At 33.5% G+C, this 20,781-nt stretch overlaps 1 protein-coding gene across 1 annotated transcript; it reads right to left on the bottom strand.

Moving 5' to 3' along the window:
• Positions 1 to 4,807: 4,807 nt before the first annotated feature.
• LOC147390174 (lysM domain receptor-like kinase 3) lies at positions 4,808 to 11,323 on the bottom strand. The gene is made up of 12 exons (XM_086458900.1): positions 10,596 to 11,323; positions 10,063 to 10,096; positions 9,934 to 9,938; positions 9,629 to 9,790; positions 8,279 to 8,463; positions 7,484 to 7,573; positions 6,249 to 6,342; positions 6,007 to 6,158; positions 5,826 to 5,917; positions 5,534 to 5,672; positions 5,338 to 5,436; positions 4,808 to 5,251 (listed from the first exon to the last, which is right to left on the bottom strand). Exons 1-12 carry the CDS (start codon positions 11,227 to 11,229, stop codon positions 5,087 to 5,089), a joined length of 1,851 nt encoding a protein of 616 aa, XP_086315026.1. The 5' UTR covers positions 11,230 to 11,323; the 3' UTR covers positions 4,808 to 5,086.
• Positions 11,324 to 20,781: the final 9,458 nt, after the last annotated feature.

Genomic DNA, 20,781 nt, shown 5'->3' with positions numbered 1-20,781 from the left:
TTTGGATGGTCTCTTGATGGTCCATTTAGTAAATTTTTCTTTTCTTAAGAGTCCTTGGTCCCCATCTCCCACATTTCTCACGATTGAATATCCTAACCGTTCGAACTCATCATTTTCATTAAAAAAAATTAGATTTTTGGCATCTCAATGGAATTTTGGAGATTTCATTCCATGAGAAACCATTTAAGAAGGAAGAAGTCATTTTCAAGGATTTTTTTCAAATATTTTGAAGATGTATGTAAAAAAATTAAGATTTTTTTTTTACTTTTTTCTTAGTTTTTTTATGAAAAATCAATCAAGAATGATTTTAATTTTTTTTAGAATTCCAATTTTCTTTATGAAGCTTATATGAATTAGTCAAAATCATCAAATGATGGTCAAATCCGAACTTTGTTTTATTTTTATTTTTTTTTATTTTTTATTTTTTTTATATAATTGGGTATCCCTATCATGATTTTAAAAATCATTTTGACATCTTGTCCCTATCAAAAAAGAGACAGAGTCATCTTAGATGAATTTTTCGATATGCTTGAGTCATCTCGTTCAACAATGAGACAAATGACCCGTAGTTTTAAATCTTGTCTGATACATTTGAATTGTCTATCTGTCTCATTGGTGGACAATATCGAGATATATCGAACAAGTCATCTCAATCTCGGACAAGATTTAAAATCATGATCCATATAAACAACAAATCGAATCGACCCATATTTGGGCTTTACCTAGTCTATAGTCGATGATCTTGTCCAAGCACTACTCCTGGGGCACGTGCAACGCCCGATCATCACACACACTAGTTAAATGAGGGTGCACCCTCGTGGGTGGCCCCTGAGGAATAAATGCTCATACTAAGCATTGAACTCACTATTGGTCCGGAATTGCCATTTAGCCAACCCCTCGGGGTTGAATACAAACTTGGTTACCATGAGTTTCAAGCTCTAATAAATAAATGATAAAACACACCCCTCAATACTCTATAGAAATAATACAACTTTATTTTAGTATTTATTATACAATTACTCCTTTGTAAATATTAAATATTTCATTGACATTTTTGTAAAAATGTTTAGCTTTCCTCCTATACTTTGATAGGGAAATTGGAGAGGTACCATGATGATGTTTAAAAATTGGACTGCAAAACAAGATTTATGTTCATATAATTGGGATAAGGCAATAATGACGATGCCGAGTAATGGGATTTTGCTTTGGTACATTTTTTTTTTTTGGGCAGGGGGAGGGGTATTTAGTATAAACACGTAATATACAAAACTTATGAAATCTTCCAAATTGACAACACCATAGCTAATTTGAACTTTTGCTTCTTCATTTTTTCCTTCTATCTTCAATTCTTGATCTTTCTTCCCAAGCTATATTTCACAGAGACCAACAAACCATAAACTCCACCTATAATGGTTACGATCAAACATTTACAAATGAAGATGTACCCGAAATAGGTAAGTTGGAGGACTTCTTGATCAGGTCCAAAAAGTCATTTCTGGGACTGTAATTACAAAGAGCTTATCCACACTTGATTTGCTGTTTTTCCCAAATAAAAATAAATCACCTAAAAATTCCAAAAGCATTAATAATTAAAGAATATCTATTGTTTGCAGATAAAAAGGCATATATTTAAAGACAAATAGAAAAAGCAAGCCAACATTGCAGTACTTGAGCCAAGTCCAATCAACCGCCCAAAATTCAATCCAGGTGTCTTCACCCAGACCGCGCCGCGATAAAGACTTGATACGCCACATTGGTCCCAGGGGGGACAACCTTGAGAATCACGCTGAAACTTTTCGATTGCATTGCTTTTGCATTAATGGAGTTGTCCCGTAGCAATTGAAACTAATATGATCCAAAAATCCGGAAGAAAATCTATAAATTGAGGAGTTGTCTAAAAGGAAAGGGGTTCTCTCCTCTTCTACCTTTTAGCCTTTCATTTGTCCATTTTAGGAGAGAAATCTTGTAAAGTAAAAGTTGAATAACTCTCTTTTCCCTTTTCTTCTTTTAATCTTCTTGTAATTAAAGCATATTTCAAAGTATGTTTTCAAAGTTGTGTAATTGAAGAGATTCAAGCTGACTTTCAAAGAGTAACAAAGAAGCATCCATTCTCTTTTCTACACTTCACTCTTTTTTACTTTATTGTAATTTGTTTCCCGCGATGATTATCAACTAGACTCTCCGTAGAGAGGTCAATGAAGCTAGAGCGAGTTTATCTTAATTATTTCTAACTGGTTCTATTTCCTTTGTTAAATTGTGCTTGTGAAGACTCTTAAGATTAGGGTCATCAGACTACATATATTAGTGTTTTAAATCTGATGATTCATGCTTAGATAAGATCAAGTTTAATTATACGTAGTTACGAACATTGGATGAAAATCTGATAATCTCGTCTTATTTAATGAATCACATGTATTCGAATCATGTACGGAATCTATAAACTTACAATCCGATCCACGAGCAATACCGATGTAGTGTGAATCGAGATAAATATAGAATCGTCGAGATATTGAGATAACTTGCAAAGGTGGATTTGATCCCTCTAACCTTTACATTGTATTTCATCTCTCGTTATATTTCCATTTTTCTTAGCAATAATCTCTTTTAAAACTGTTTTAATTCGGTTACTTAAATTTAAGTCGGTTCTGAGTTGAAAGTACTATCGAATCGGTCGTTGTCCCTGTGGATCGACCATTGTTCAATTTCTTAAGACTACCGTGTTTGCCCGATTTGAAATTCCATGTGCCATCATCAGTGATGGCGGAAAACATTTTTACAATCGAGTTTTTGAAAGCCTCATGCATAAATATTTCATTACTTATAAGGTCGCCACCTTGTATCACCTACAAATCAATGGGCAAGTTGAAATTGCCAATCGTGAAGTCAAAACTATTCTTGAAAAAACAGTTGATCTTATTCGAAAAGATTGGTATTTGCGCTTAAGTGACGCTTTGTGGGCCTATAGAACCATTTCAAAACTCCAATCAGAATGTCTCCGTATCGGCTGATTGATCAAAGTCTAGAAAGTGATTTCTGGAACTCTTATTACATGAACTTTACGAGTAAATTATATACTAAATCCCCTCACTAGAAATAATGCATAGTTAGTCCATATTTATCATTGATTTTCATCAAATAATGTAGATTGAAATATTGTTATTTACATGTAACAGGAAATATTCGCAAAGTTTCAAAGCGAATCATAAAAATTCGAAGTTACCACTGTGATCCAAGATCCAAAACAAGATCAAAAACCAATATTCAAGTCAATTGGGCCAAATTTTACCATGCCACTTTGGTCAACGTGTACACCGCGATAATGTCAGTAAGTCAACCCCCAATATTCGTGCAGAAGCTTTGCGACTGAAGATTATTCGCATTGAACTAAGATTTTGATAATTTTGTAATTACGGAAAGTCTCCAAATCCTAGAAACCCTAATCTGGTCTCTATAAATAAGAGACTAGACTAAAGGGCATTTCATCTCATTTCCCCTGAGATCAACTTCTCTTATTCTATTCTTTTAGTTTTAGGTTTTTATATTTTTCTTTCTTTCTTAGTTGGAAGATTGTAAGGAGAATCTATTGATTTCATAATCAAGAGTAATAAAGAATAATCATTTTCTCTCATCTTTATTCCTTTTTTTTTTTATATTTATTTTATTTATTGTTCTTGCGATGATTATTGACTAAAGTCCCCGTTAATCGGTTGAAGAAGTCAGAGCAAGATTTTATCAATGTTTCATTATTCTCATGATAATTGCTTCATAGTTTTATTGTGATAATTGTTAAGTAGGTATTATCGGATTAAATATTGATTATTTCTCAAAGTTTTGATGATTCATTCTTTAATAAGTTCAAGATGAACTATGTTTCACAAAGAACAATTAATACTTGTCCCATAATCTTGACTTAATGTATTGCATACTTTCAATTTCGTTTCTATTATAACTGTTTGATTTTCCGATCCACAACATTAACTTTATTTAGTGGATCGAGATAAATAGAGGATTGTAAAATCATTGATAGAACTTGTGAAGATGGATCCGAATGATCTACACTTTTTCATAGTATTTTAAATCATTTTTTTAGCAATTTATTTTAGACAATTTCATCTCGAAAACTATTTTTAAATCATTTGTTAAAATTGATTGGATTTAAAGTAGAAAGATTTCTGGATTAACGTTGTCTCCGTGGTTCGACCCTTTTTACCTTGCATTTGTCCATTTTGGGAGAGAATTTTTGTAGAGTAAAAGTTGAAGAACTCTCTTTTCCCTTTTCTTCTTGCAATCTTCTTGTAATTAAAGCATATTTCAAAGTATGTTTTCAAAACTGTGTAATTGAAGAGATTCAAACTGACTTTTAGAATCAAAGAGCACCAAAGAAGCATCCATTCTCTTTTCCACTCTTCTCTCTCTTTTACTTTATTGTAATTTATTTCTCGCGATGATTATCAGCTAGACTCTCCATTGAGAAGTTAATGAAGCTAGAACAAGTTCATCTTAATTATTTCCAACCGGTTCTATTTCCTTTGCTAAATTGTGCTTGTGAAGACTCTTAAGATTGGGGTCATTAGACTCCATATTTAGTGTTTTAAATATGATGATTCATGCTTAGATAAGATCAAGCTTAATCATACTTAGTTACTAACATTGGATAAAAATCTGATAATCTCATTTTATTTAAGGAATCACATGCATTCGAATCACGTACGAAATCTATAGACTTACAATCCGATCCATGAGCAATGGCATTGTTCTGTGGATCGAGATAAATATAGAATCATCGAGATATTGAGATAACTTGCAAAGGTGGATTTGATCCCTCTAACCTTTACACTGTATTCCATCTTTTGTTATATTTTCATTTTTCTTAGCAATAATCTCTCCTAAAACTGTTTTAATTCGATTACTTAAATCGAAGTCGGTTATGAGTTGAAAGTAATATTGAATCGGTCGTTGTCCCTGTGGATCAACCTTTGCTTACCAAAGTTTTACCTTGTTCATCATTATATCTTTAATCTGCACCGAACACTTCTTTCATGTGGACTCACCATGAAAGACATCGGAAATGAGTACGGAAAACTTGCTACCTTCCTGACATTAGACTCATTATAGCTTTATTTTCAAATAGGGAACGGACATCCAAATCCCTGGTTGATGAAGAAAGTGTCATTAGTGCGACCACAATGGACCTCATGCTTGGCCTTAGTTGGGGATCCTCTTGTGTGCAAGCCTTGGCAAGTTGGGCCATCTGCAACCAAACCAGCCAACATAACCTATTAAAATCAAAATTAATAACCAAACATTGAGAATGTCTTCGATGAGATAAGTTTTCACCTTACAAACTGAGTCGATTGTGTAGTTATCCCCAAGTCTAGGGTCAACTAGTTTGCATAGATCTTCTTGTGGATTAGGCTGATTAAGAACTTCTTCAAACTGTATAACATCATAAAGAAATTATTTTCACTTCAAGTGTAGTTTGTATAAAAGATTTTCTCTGTTTGTAAAGTAATGCGGTGGCAAGAGAAGTAACCAGAGCCACGAGTCCTTTTGATTCAGCAATAGGTTCATCTGCCTTCACTATAGCTTCTTTAGCAGAGAGAAGTTCATAAAGTACAACCCCAAAAGCAAAAACATCAACTTTGGGGGAAACTTCACCATACTGAGCATATCTACAAGCAAGTAAAGCAAAAGGTGTTAGGTGAATATGTTTATGGTGATTGGTGGGTTATAATTTCTTTTCTTTCTCACACTTCACCAAAGCAACAGACAAGAAAATAAATACATTAATAAAAAACCAAATAAATCGAAATAATTTATCTTACTCTGGGGGCATGTATCCAAATGTACCCACAAGACGTGTTGGCAACGATGAACTCCCAACTTCGGTCAATTTCGTTAATCCAAAATCTGCAACCTATAACATAGACGTTTTATAAAAAATAAGACAAGAAACATGGTTTTTGCAAGGTAATTCTGCTAGTCTGATGAAAGAATAGTTACAACCTTCCCATGGAAGTTCTTGTCGATCAAAATGTTCGCAGATTTAATATCACGGTGGATGTACACAGGAACAGTATGCTCGTGGATGTATTCAAGACCTCTTGCTGAATCAAGGGCAATTCGCACCCTAGTAGACCATGTTAGCGGTTCCTTCTCTAAAGCAGAGAAAATAATTCTCAATATTTGCACTGAACACACAACAAGGCAAGGCAAGATCTTTTAGATTTGTGTGTGATTATTCTTACCTGAGCCACGCAAATGTTGGCTAAGATTGCCATTCTCGATGAACTCATAAACTAGGAATAAAGAACCCTCAACGCAATAACCTATTAAGCGCACCTGCATTGAGTTTAAGTGAATAAAACCACAAATAATCACGAAACCAAAAATAGAAAAGAAAAAGAAACCCAGAGGATCATCTGGGGAAAGCAAAAATAACTCGATGATATTATAAAACTGAAAAGGGGGAATTGAATAGAGAAGCTAACAAATTGAAAATTTTTATGAGAATTAAGTGTTTTAAATCATGAGAGAGATATTTATATAGACGTACCAACTCCAGACAAACCAATCTTCACCACAAAATTATAAGGTATTCTGGATCTTGACAAGTGAACTTAAAAACCGTACAACTTGGACAGAAAGCTTCTTTCTTAACTAGTAATTTGTTCAAGTTAAAACAGATGAATGGAGTAGAGCATACATTATTTTACTCTTGACAAAGGAGCATATAGAGAAATGGTATTTAGAATCTCGACTCAAAGCAAGGGACCTAGGATTGACAATATATAAGCAAAATAAAAACATAACTCAAATAAGTTATGATGGATGAGATGGTAAGGTTCCCTTTGATGCTGAGTAGATAAGCATGATATAAGAGGTAAGCTAGAGATCAGAAACCTGTGAAACTCACCCAACCAAAGATGACTAAATTGAGCCACCAACTCAGTTGCCTAACTGAATCAAAAATGTTAATTTGATTAGTTGAACATTGAAACCATGATTCATCTAAGTCGTGCTGCCATAAATAAATTCAAGTTTTGCTCGATCCATTAAGCCAACTCTGTAACAATTTTTCCTTGACCACAGTTTTCATTGCAACTCAAGTACCGCACAAGTTCTATCTGAAAATTATCATCCCATAGCCAACAAATAAATGTTTTGATTTGATGATGCCTGCTTACTAAGTTGGTAGGCTATGTGGGTGTGATAACACGATCTAGGTTCAAAACCCCACCTTCACCTACTAATTATAACAATTAAAAATAATTGCCTAAAAAAAATTAATGTTTTGATGAATCTCTTAGCATATAGATCAAAAGAAACCTTTCAAAAATTGACACTTGAAAATGCTCAAGATAGCATGTTAGACCAACATTAAGGTGAGATTCTTTTGGCAGAAAATGAACAATTTTTAAATATTTGGTTGGGCATAAGTGCATAACAAAATTACTAGACTATCGCCTGGAAAGTGCAATACCAGATTCAAGTGATGAACATTCGTCAGAACCTTCAATTCAGCAAGGAATTCTTTTGATGCTTGCATATCCATCTTCTTGATTGCAGCTCTCTGCATGAAAAGAAATAGTAGAGAAAGAACAGAAGAAAAGTAAGATATTCATTTTCCAAAAATCAATATTTGATGAAGAGTGAAAAAAATATAATATAAGATTCTATTGTATCCTGTATACTTAGGGAAAATAAGATCGACACAGAGACATGGAATAAATAAGAAACAAGTTAACAACAAAACCCAAAGAAGGATATGGAAAGAGAAATTGTATATCAATGGAGGAAATAATGATGTGGAAAACAGATGGGATTCTCTAGAATGACACTGTAGACAAATTGAAAAATGCAAAATGAAAGAGCGGAAAAGATAAAAGGAATATAAAAAGTTTGGTCCACCATATGGTATGTAATTAATTGGTGAGATACTTCACATTTTGTACTGTGTAATCTAAGAAGGATTATCAAACTTGGCTGATTCCAAAGCCACCGTTTGAAGAATAATTTTATCTAACAAAGCAGGTTGGCACCTCAATATGAAGCTGACAAAGTAGGTTGTCACCATGATATGAATAGTGAGATACTGTCATCATTATCTATATATTATTATCTAGATATAAAAACACATCTTTCTTACTAATGTAAGATAACAAAGCCATTAGGCATAACTAATTACAGCATTGATATATGATATCTCTGAGGAATAACATACTAGACTCCTTTCTCCTAATCTTCTCGGTAATTGATAACTTGCAAGAATACAAACCTCGCCTCTTAGTTCTGCATAGTAAACAGCTCCAAAACCACCTTGACCAATTTTATTAGCCAAGTTGAAGTCATTTGTAGCTTTGGCAAGCTCTTCATATGAGAACTCCACTGATTTGTCCATACTAATACCTGTAAGCACCGGGGAAGCACCACCAACCGAAGCAACTGATTTCGTAGATTTAACTAAGGTATTTGATGAACCTAGAACAACACAAGGGAGGAAATTAACCATCGAAATGATAAGTTTTCTTCTGTATGATCTTTATCTGAAAATTGAAATATTGTGAGAGATCAAGACCTAACAAGGATAGAAGATAGAAAAGAACATCAAATTACAGTACAAGGTCCCCTGTTGCAAAACATCTCAATAAAGCTCCACATGTCACTTATAATTAAAATTTTGAATAGGAAAGATCGTACCAATTTCTTGCATCAGAAATAATATTACAAGGGTTTCAATCACAATATGCATAACCCCAATCCTATTAAAGAATTCGCTGAGCAATAACAATAAAGTTATATCACAGAAAAAACATAAACAGCTCTAGTGATTCCTGCTCTAAATGTAAGACTGCAGATTGTAGGGTTATGTCTTCTATTCTTGTATATGGAGAGTTGTCGTGGATTCAACCCGGATCATTTGATGATCTGTTAACGACCCACATGACCCGTTTAATTGGTAATATGTGGGGCCCATTTGGTTTGGATTTGGATCTGACCCATTTAACCTCTTTGTAACCTGGAGTATATAAAGGGTAAGAGATGAAACCCTAAAGGGTGTGAGAGATATACGAGAGGCAGAGAGAAATTGTACCCTAGTTCTTCTTTGGTTAATATAGTGAAATCACTGTTTTCGCCCGTGGATATAGGTCTATGCTTTGACCGAACCACGTATATCTTGTGTCTTGTGAGATTCTTGTGTTCTTGTTGATTTATACTTCGGATCATAGGGTTTTTTCTAACACAGATTCTCCTTAAGAATCACTGTGACTGCATTCCATAACATGGTAGAAGACAACAAGATAGTTAAGAGCAAAACAGTTTCAATAACTAAGCTCACAATTCATAATTATTAAAAATAAAAATATTCTTAATAAAGTATGAAGGATATAAACTAAATATAATAAATAAATTCATAAATTGAATATAGACTTAGATACAATACAAGTGAATATGGGACGTTTAGATATTCTCAAGGGATCTTTTGTAACATTATAACCACATAAGAAATTTCCTCTGGCCTCTCATACATGTCAGATTTCCTGCTATTTCAGCAAGAGAGAATGGATGGCTTTGAGAAATTCAGATAATCCTTCAAAAATGTACAGCTAATCTTCTAGATTTTAACCCAAAGAAGAATGATTACCATGTCCATGTCGGCTAGAATATTCCATTGTTTCTGGAAGCAATGCCCCCTTCTCCACCTTCTTCCCTTTATAAAACTTAACACATATGCCAACTGTCATAAGGAGTGCAGCAGCTACTACTGCAACAGATATGCCAGCAATGGCTCCATTTGAAAGTCCTCCTAGAATATAATAACATCACATGAGTAAAGCCCTATATTGACATGATGACATGTCACACTTGTATACCAAAATGACAAATTTCAATAGTCCATGTAATCCAATATGCAGAAGAAGACCCAAATACCTTTGCTGCAAAAAGGAAAAAAAAAAAGACATTTCAAAGTTCATATTAGATTACTTGGAGATGATATGAGATGCAACAGAAAGTAGATATCAGCTATGTTTTTGAAAGCATCAAGGTAGTGCAAATTACCTTAATTTCAGCGCTGGATAGTTTCCTGATTGATCTGCAAAGAATCAAGAAAACATTAACGACATAGGTTTCAAACTGCTCTACAAAAAATGACGAATACTACAGCTCATGTTACAGCTACAATCTTATTTCTTTCTATTCGGTAAGTGAACGTACTATCGAATGGAGTGGAGGATCAAGATCCGTTCAGCTAACCCCAGATTTTTGGGATAAAGCTTTGATGTGCACATACTATATTACAATAAATAATTTTATAATTCAACCACATTTCTTATGAATCTCTTACAGTAATTCATGTTAACCTATCATAAGCAGTGTCTGATGGATTCAGCATAATAATGGAATAATATCGCCAACCCTCTCTCTGATAACTTTGCCTTAAATTAAGTGTTCCACTCCCAATTTCGCTTCATTTCTCCAATTAAATGTTCTTCATTTCTTTATAAATAAAGTATCATCAACATTATTCGTTATAACCATATACTAAAATTCTTTAATTCTAGGGCCAAGAAAGAGGGGAAAAAACTAATCACCTTTGCCAGGAATATAAACCAGCCCACCTCCGTTGTTAAAATTTGAATTAGGGTTGTATTTCTGTATCAAATCCGACGGAAGCTCAGAATCAGCGGCGACAGAGGACAAAGTCTCACCTTGTCGAAGAGGGTATGTTACAAACAACCCATAATCCTTCGACACACTTCTATCCCCACATGAACAATTCACAGTTACATTCAATCGGGCATTACTGGGTATCCGTAGTGGATCATAACTATTGAATTTTTCCAACCACTGGTCCTTAGTGAGATTCGCATAATATAAATTAGCGATCCCCCAGTAGGTATCACCGGGTCTAACAGAGTAGGAAAACACGTGGCCTAAAAAATCGTCGTTAATGCAATTGCAGGAGAACGGAACGTTCAATCTCGTGCCGGTTTCAATATTCTCCTTATCGGTTACTTGAGGATTGAAGCTAAGAATTTCATCAATCTGAGCATTCAATACTTCAGAGATGAATGTGATATTCGTTCCCTCCAACAAGTAATAAGAAGCTAAAGCAAGATCGCAGCCTCTGCTACATCTAGATTCTGCTCCAATACTCAACAACAGAACCAATCCAAATCCTAAAATTAACTCTAATTCTAGTCTTCTTCTCTCAGTAAAGACCATGTTTACAGAAATAGAAACGAAGTTTGAGAATTTTTTTTGTCTTGTTAGTCTTGTAAGAGATGATGAGATAATGGAAACCCTATAACGCGTTCTGAATTTTTTTTACAGACTTGACTGGAGCTCTTCTCTTGCTGTTGTTGTTTCGTTTACTCGCGCCATTTTTTAATTATAACGGTTGCTTCCAAAGATTTGCGTCTTTTCCCCGGGAAAAACAAAAGGGGGGAGGGGGGACCCTCATAGAGGGATTTTTTTCTAAATAGTTCTTAAGTTCTGGATGGTTTCTTAATAGTCCATTTAGTAAATTTTTCTCCAGGACCCATCTCTCACGGTTGAATGTCCTAACAGTTCGAACTCATCATTTTCATAATAAATAAATAAAAAAATAGATTTTTAGCATTTCAATCAAGTTTTGGAGATTCCATTCCATGAGAAATCATTTAAGAAGGAAAAAGTCATTTTCAAGGGATTTTTTTAAATATTTTAAAGATATATGTATAAAAAATTAAGATTTTTTTTATTTTTTTTCTTAATTTTTTTGATGAAAATCAATCAAAAATTATTCTTTTAAGTTGAAATCATCTAAACAAGTTGTTATCTAAAGTTTTTGGTTGATCTTTCCGTGTATTTCTATTTAAAAAACTCAAAATTAAAAATGGTGGATTTTATCGGTGTCAAGTTCACCACTTTTTATTTTAAAAGTGATGACTTGACAATAAATAAAAAATGTCAAGTTCAACAATAAATAAAAAGTGGTGAACTCAATAATAAATAAAAGTAGTGTATTCGACAGTAAATAAAAAGCATCAAGTTTGACAATAAATAAAAGTGATGAGCTCAATGGTAAATAAAAAAGTGGTGAGTTTGCCAATAATGAGGGACCATTTAGAAAATAAAAGTTTACTAAATGTCCTAGCAAATTACCATTGAAAGCTGAGGGACTATTTTTTTTTCAAATTCCTCCATCAAGTAATTTTCTCAAAATAAGTGAAAATTAATATTTTCTAAATGTTGGGTTCGAGCCATGCAAAAAAATAACTCATAATCAACTGACAAGAAATGACCAGTACTCAATCTGATTTTAAAATGTTCGCGAATAAATTGACCAAATATTCATAAATTAGAATGGGTCAAAGTAGTATTTTGAAGGTTAATCAAACTTTGATCAACAAAAACTTCTTTTTTTTTTTTTTCCATTTTCTTGTAACCCATGGCATGGAAAAACAAAATTTTATCAATTAAAATAAGTCAATCCCAACCATGAAAATATTAAATTCAATTGTTGGGATTTATCTTTGAGATCTATATTGTATTCTAGGTATATTTTTTTTTATCCTGACTCTTGGATTTCATATATATACGGTCAAGATTGTGAGTGAACGTATGAGTTCCCTTTTCCATGTGTCTATCAATTCTAACCCATCAAATAATTATATGGAAGGTGCCAGTTTGCACATTTGTAAGGTTTCGTGAACGTTGATACTTGATACCATGATTTGAATTCAAAACTATAGAAGCCCGTAGACCTACTTCACCCGAACAAAATCAATTTATAAAGTGAGGTTTGCCCCATATTTATATATAATCAAAAGTTATGATTAGGACTCACTCACACTCTCTTTCGAGTGTAACATGTTTCTTACATACTTGTGATTATCCGTTCTGATATCATGTACAAGTCTATAGGCCTAACTAGTACTCATCCTCATAAAATCGACTTGTAAGAAGGATTGCCCCATATTTATATATAGTCCAAAGTTATAATACCGAGGCACAAAAATTTGCCTTTATCCACTAATTCCCTCTTCATAAGAAAATAATTAAGTCATTTGTCTTTGTTGATGTTTCAATCTCACGTATATAATTTCCATTTAAATGGGTAGCTTTCAAGGAGATAAGGTACAATATTAGGCATTAAACTACAATGAGTAAGACATTTTCAATCGAATGATTATATCATCATTGTCGTAATTGTCATTAGTAAACTCTTACCTAATCTATTTTATTCTTTAAATAAATTATATTAAAAAAATTAATTTGATGTGACATATGTCGTTATCATATGGAGCCAAGTGTTTGGAACTTACACCATGAAAAGTGTTTTGAGGTTGAACCAGACCCCCAATTTCCTACGACTGATGAGAGAAAGTCCAACAGATTTTGTACAGCCCATGTGAAGTGTTCCCATCAATGTTTAAAAAACTCGAAGAACCGGTGGTCCGAGCCGTTGGTAATTGCGAGTATTATTCTTTAACTTATTTAAATAGAGGTATTCATGAAAAAATATATACATAGATTGAGTGTGATTCTCACAATTCTAAACCGGAGTTGTACACATAATCATAAATGATTTTAACTTGTATCGCAAGAAAATAATCTACGGTTATGTGCACACCTCACATTAAAATTGTGACAATCGCAATAAATCTTGTGTCACCTCAGCATTAGTGATATAGATTGATTTATGTTGGAATCACCTCACATTGCACTTCATGATATGAGAGTGAATAAGAACCATAGATGCTTTTTATCGAGATAGTACGACTCTTTTAATAAACATACATTTGTCCAATTAAATTGAGACTCGTGCTGGAGTGACCTCAAGATTGTACTTCATATTACACATTTTGAGGTGAAAGTGTACAGGAATCATAGATGCTTTTTCACTGTATCTTGATGAAAAAAAGTTATGGTTCCTATACACTTTTATGTCATGATGTGCGATGCGAGGTAAAATCTCGAGGTCACTTCAATATTATTTTTGAAGTAATTCAGATTCAACCATGGTTTAACCAATTGGACAAGTATTCACATGTTATGTTTTCAATCCTAAGTGTACACGTTTTCAGATCTGGTATCTTATCTCATCTAGGATGAATCAATTTAATATTTCATAAATATATATTTATCTCTAAATCGATGTTTTAAAAATTGGATATGTCATTGACCCATTAGAGAGATGAGTGGTCAAATTGGTCGGATCTAAAAATGAAATGTTAAATTATTATTATTTTTATTTCTCCACAAAATCAAATAACCTAAACTTAAAAAATGTGATCCAATGCCATATGATGTATATTTCAAGATTTTAATAACTTTCAAAATATTAAAAAGAAATTTGATCACCATTGGATTTAAAATTTAAGAATTTAGTAATCGTTCATTTTCAAACACACGGGCCTATTAATTAAAATATTTATAAGTTTAATCATTTTCCATTAGTTTATAAGAAAATACTTTGTTAGGTCAATGACACATATCATCAACTTCAAAACAAAAACGGCAATATCAAATATTCATTAAATTGTGACGGGATAGGTTAAAAGTCACCTAACAATTGGATCAATCTTTTAAAAATTGACAATTTTATGTCAAAATACACAAAACCCAATTGACTTGACCGAGTTTTCATGAATTCAACCCAAAATTTTAAAATATATTTAACGACTTAGAGTCAAGGTGATAGATAGTGCATCGTCTTTCCTACAAATGTCTTAAAACCAACATCTTGACATGTTCTTACACTTAACCCAAAAAAAAAAAAAAAATTAAAGATCTTCTAGAAAAATAATCATCTTTGACCTCATAGACAAACGATTTTCATAGATGTAGAAGAAGACGGAATATTAAAGAAAAATGAGCTTAAATCAATTAAATTACTATAGAGATTGATGATGAATGATTTTGGGAAGAAGAATCAAATTTTTTTTTTTTGTTTTTTTAACAGATTAAAAATGAGGGTATTTAGATCATTTTTAAATAATCTATAAGAGAAGACGTAGGTCAAGGATCCATACCTAAAAACGTAGGGGTATCTCAAATGTCTACATGTCTAAATCAGTAAATCACTTGTATACCTGTAAACTTCGCTGTCGCCTGTCGCACTGACTACATGAATTAATAGTCTCCGCGTCTCTAGTATTTAGAAGCAGCGATACTGTGAAAATGACATTTCACGAAAGTACATAAATACCCTCCCTTTCATTATTAAATAACGAAAATAACCTCAATGAGTCATAAAGATGAAGGTGGGAATGTGTTACACTTTTGACTCACTAAATTGCCTTTAGTAGAAAGATACAGTAAATAGGCTTTTCTCACCTTAAGAAAAGGATAAGAGTCGAACTAGCCTTACTAAGTTAGTTAGGATTCCACTTTACTAAGAGTCTTAGGGCTCATCTTGAAGCATAAAAAAAACTTTCTACTAAATTCGATGAACTTTGAAAAAAAATTAAAAATATATATATTTTTCATCATTGAATTATAATTTCAAAATTTGGAGTTAGGTGTGTGTTTAGTAGTCATCTATTTTCAAAATCTTGGATCAAACCTAAAGAAATTATTTATTGAATTTTTTTTTTTTTTTAATTTGAGTTTTTCCATGAAACTTAGAGAGCCATGGTGTTGAATTACTAATGTGTCAATCACTTTCAACAAAAAAAATTCTTGGTAAGTTAATAAGAAAATGTTTCTCAAAAGTTAATGTTCAACAATCAATAAAAATCAATTCCATAATTTTGAAATTCGGCTTGGAATCACATACGGAAAAGCTAATGTTCATGGCACGTGTTTAGTTGAAGTTTGAAACACATCTTCACCGTTGGTTGTTCTAGGAACGAGACACCATTCTGAATCATGATTTAGGATCACATACGGTGTCTCGTTCCTATACGATAGTTACAGTGTCTACGTGAATTAGTAAAACTCAACCAATCTTAACAAAACTTGAATTAGTAGATTGAGTCAAAATGGAGTTCATCCTCATCCGCAAAGCCTTATCCAGGGATTTGAGATTTGATAAATGGATCATGTTCTTCAATTTTACTACGTGGATATCAACATCTTCCATTACTAAAATAATATTTATATCTGTTTTTATTATTGTCAATTGTTCATCTATTTTTGACAAAATAATATATATATATGGGAGGCTTTCGGCGCAAAACATTTTGACAAACATTTTGGCAAACATTTGTAAGCCGTCAGATTTAACGCAAATGAACAGATTAGATTCAATATGACTATTTTATAAAATTATAAGATAACTACAGTGCCATCCCTCATTTTCAGCGTAATTAGTGTGACGTCCCTCTCCTCTTTCAAACCAATCGAACGAATGAGGTTCTGTTAGACAGAACTGAACCTTCTCCTCTATCGAACCCTCTCTCATTCTCACTCTCGAGTCTCGACAAAACCTCACTCTCTCACTCTCTCTCTTTGTCTCTCACTCACTCTCACTGTCGCTCGAGCTCTCTCATTATACTCGGTTGTGTAACGGTCAAGCCCATTATACCAGGTATGAAGCAGACTTTACCATAATAGAATTGTTGTGTTAGATGCCATGGGCAGATAGCTCTGCTGCACTTTCAGCTTGTATTGCTTAAAGAAAGGAGAGACTCTATGCAAAGATTAAAGAAAGGGAGAAAATACCCATTTGACAATGTGAGAGAAAAACAATATTATTGAAAGAGAGAGAGACAAAGATTGTATAACGAACCTTCTTATCGATGTAATCTGCCCAGAACCTTGTTTGGGATCTCTGGTAAGGATCATTAGGCAACAATGGAGATATTTCATTCCAAACCTCGTCAATGTATTCAACCACCGTGAGGGATTCACAAATGGGCTTCCCATTATGGATCAAAATAGGAACCTTCTTGTGGATTGGTTTCATCTTCAAAAGCAGAGGGCTCTTGTCCCAGAGATCTTCTTCTTTGTATTCATATTTGATCTCCTTCTCTGCATAGTGATTTGACAATAAACTCCAAATCATGTATAGAGAGTTTGAGCGAGAGTGAGAGTGAGTGAGATAGAGAGAGAGAGAGTGAGAGAATGAGGTTTTGTCGAGACTCGAGAGTGAGAATGAGAGAGGGTTCGACAAAGGAGAAGGTTCAGTTCTGTCTAACGTTCGATCGGTTTGAAAGAGGAGAGGGACGTCACACTAATTATGCTGAAAATGAGGGACGGCGCTGTAATTATCTTATAATTTTATAAAACAGTCAAACTGAATCTGATCCGTTCATTTGCGTTAAATCTGACGGCTTAAAAATGTTTGCCAAAATGTTTGTCAAAATGTTTTGCGCTGAACGCCTCCCTATATATATATATATAAAAGGTGGGGTTCTGTAGACACATAAAACTACTCATAAAGCTACAACGTTTTTGTCTTATATGGTTAAAAAGATTCGGAATGGGCTGATTTTTTGTGAGGATGATCTTTGTAGTGAGGGGATCATCTTTGTAAAAAATAATTCCATTCCAAAACTTCTAACCCCATCAAAACTGATTTATAAAAATTGGACGATCTAAAATTTTCCAACTTGTAAACATGAGATTAGAAGTTTAATAATGGGCTGATTTTTGGCAAGGATGATCTCCTCACCATAGAAATCAATTTCATAAAAAATCAGCTCATTCCAAATATTTTTGTCCATATAAGACAAAACACGTTGTAACTTTATGAGTAACTTTATGTGTATACAAATCCTAATCCATATATATATATTGGTCCACTACATCAAAGACCAACAACAATGGTTCCGATTGAAAGTAAAGTATCAAATGATTGAGAAAATAAATTAGGCTAGCCCATTATATAATATATGGTCTGGATTGCACCAAGGGTGGGCCATATGCATCTAAGGCAACATATTCTCTGCGTAAAAGAAAAGCACATGATACTTTTATCGTGTGTGATTAGAATGGCAACAAGGTACGGAAAAGCAATTTCATGTGATCAATCGATTGCTCCTTTTGAACTTATGAATTGTATTTTGTCCTCAGGAATCTAATCACGGGCATTTCCACTCCTTTTTAACAAAAAGAAAATAAATTAAGGCATGGGCTCATGTCACGTAAGTATTTAAAACCTATCTATATTTAATTTTTTAGTAGTGATGAATGCACGTCGTTTTAGTATATTGTTGACATGGCAAGGGTACATAATCATTGATCGTTTTCATGGGAATACACAAGAAAAAAAATTTGCAATTATGTGCCTTTGCCACGTCAATTGCGTAGTCAACTACTTATGAAGACCTTGTGCATTTATAATTATTCTTAATTTTTTTTCTTTCCAAGTCTCTTAGGTAACATTATTTTTTTCTTAGTGTAAAATTAATTTATATAATACAATGTTAACCTCTCATAAACCCCGTATTTTGGTAGAAAATCCAATCTTAGATTACTTTTGTTTGTGGGGGTCATTTTTAATTTTAGAAAAGGCAATTTAATAATATTACTTTGAGTTGTTATGGTAGAGAGTGGATCCAACACATTTCATCTTAAGATGATTAAACTTACAAAATGATTAAACACTTTTATTGAGCCAATTGATTGGTCTCTTTTATAAAATGTAATTATTTTGTTTAAGAAAATTTTAAAATACCACAACTACTTTCTTATAAGTTGACTAAAATTTAGTTGTGCCTGCAGTAAGGGCACCATCTTTAGGATTATAACAGTAAAAGAGAAAAAATAATAAAATTAGAGAGTTATTATTGAAAATTAAGTAAAAGAAGAAAGATAAAAAAATTGGAAGGATATTATTGAAAAGGGGAAAGAGGAACGACGATAAAATTGAAGGGGATGAAAACAAAAGACAATAAAGTAAGATAATATAGACCTTACTCTATTGTAGTTGGAGTGGGATTCACTGTTGTGAGATTATCCTTAAGGAAAGACAATAAAGTTGGAAGGTCATTATTGAAAACGATGAGATAGAAGGGAAAAAAATAACACGCTTAGGGGTAAGGGTGCAACTTAATTCGGTTCAAACCGAGAACCGAACCAAACAGTGGAATTTGGATTGGTTTGGTTCGGTTTATACTTATATCGGTTCGGTTTCGGATTTTAAAAATAAGAAATCGATATATTCGGTTCGGTTGTCGGTTCAAATAATATAAAAAATCGAACCAACCCGAAAGCTAAACCAATATATGTATATTTTTTCATTTTTCATTTTTCATTTTTAACAAAACCAAACTGTTCGAACCCTCGTCTCTCTCCCATCTCTGCTACAGGCTACCAACGGCTGCCAGCGGTTGCCACCGGCTACCACCGACTAAAACCCCTTATCACATACACACACACACACACACACACACTCTCTCTCTCTCTGCGAGCGGCTACCACCAACTAAAACCAAACCCTTACTATCATCTCTGTGACCGGCTACCGTCGGCTAAAACTTCTCATCTCTCACGTCTCTGCAAGCGACTACCGCTGGCTAAAATCAAACCTTCATCATCGTCTCTACGACCGACAGATCTCTCTCTTGCGGCTGCGACCTGCAATAGGTTCCTCTCTCTCTTTCTCTCTCTCCAGCTGTGGCTGCGACTGCGGCTGCGATTTACGACCAAACCATGGAATCGAACCGAACCAAACCAAACCGAAGTAAGGTCGGTTTGGATTGGTTTGGTTCTAGAACAATTCGATTCGGTTATGGTTCTCATACGATGGAACCGATCTTGATCGGTTCGATTTTGATTTTGCTCTAATCCGAACCAACCCGAACCAAGTTGCACCCCTACTTAGGGGTATTCTTTGAATAAGAAGAAGACAAAAAGCAATACGATTATCCTCAAGATATTTTCTATATGAGGGTATAAAAGTCAAGACAAATGGAAAATTGACAAATTCTAGTCCGTGCTCATGGGCATCTTTTTTGAATTTAAAGGGGTAAAACAAGAAAAATAATAAAGTTAGAGATATATTTTTATATTAGGAAACGAGGAGAAGAGAAAAGATAATAAAGTTTGAGGGGTAATATTGATAAAGGGTAAAAGAAAGAGAATAAAATTAGGGGTATTTTTGAAAAGATAGAGAAGACATGTCCTCGAGATACATTGTTTATGGGATATAAATCATAAGACAAATAGAGTGGGATCCACAATTGTATTCTATATGTAAATGTGTATGAGTTGTCTTGTATTCTATTGCGTTACACAAAGTTGTAGGGGTACAAGGGAGTAGTGTTTCTCGTTAGGGGTTAATCGTGTAATATTTTCTTATAGATTTTTTATTTTTTGAGAGTTTCTATTTTGGGGAGGTAAACGTGTTTTAGCGACTCCTAACTTTATAAATAGAGATCTATATGACTATAAAACTTGAGAGAAACTAGTGATTGTTCTTGTTTTGATCCGTGGACGTAGACATACTGACAAACCATGTAAATCCTTGTGTTTGTGCGTTTTTTGTTGTCTTTGTTAGTTCATTTTCTTCGAAAGATTTGTAGGGTAAATAATACATTTGGTGAGAAGCAAGATATCAGGAAAATCTCTGCATAACTTCTATCTTTCAAAGTTTTCCCACTTATACAACGAGTGAGAGATTCATCAATCTTGAAAAAACAACTTGGTGGTCTCGTTCTCTCTCTTGCTCTTTTTCCATATGCGTCTTTATGATCTCTCATATTTCTATGCTCTCCTCCCTATCTCTAAAGAACTTCTTCTAAGACTATGAAATATCATATCAGAAATCCTATTTCCACGGACCCTCTCTCTTTTCTCCTCCTCCCTTGCTTCACTTTTTCTTTTTTGCCATTTAGCGTGACTT

This window comes from Akebia trifoliata, chromosome 11 (assembly GCF_017979445.1).
Source record: "Akebia trifoliata isolate Shusen 1 chromosome 11, ASM1797944v1, whole genome shotgun sequence".
NCBI lineage: Eukaryota > Viridiplantae > Streptophyta > Magnoliopsida > Ranunculales > Lardizabalaceae > Akebia > Akebia trifoliata.
Note: the sequence above shows the minus strand (reverse complement) of the source record. Positions and strands in the feature narration are given on the sequence as shown.

Bases quoted from the DNA above. Each gene is read 5' to 3' on its own strand.
- LOC147390174 (XM_086458900.1), bottom strand. From the start codon at position 11,229: ATGGTCTTTACTGAGAGAAGAAGACTAGAATTAGAGTTAATTTTAGGA. The intron at 6,159-6,248 runs GTAAGAATAATC...TCTCTGCTTTAG, and splicing joins CCAACATTTGCGTGGCTCAG to AGAAGGAACCGCTAACATGG. The intron at 5,252-5,337 runs GTGAAAACTTAT...GTTTGGTTGCAG, and splicing joins CAATCGACTCAGTTTGTAAG to ATGGCCCAACTTGCCAAGGC.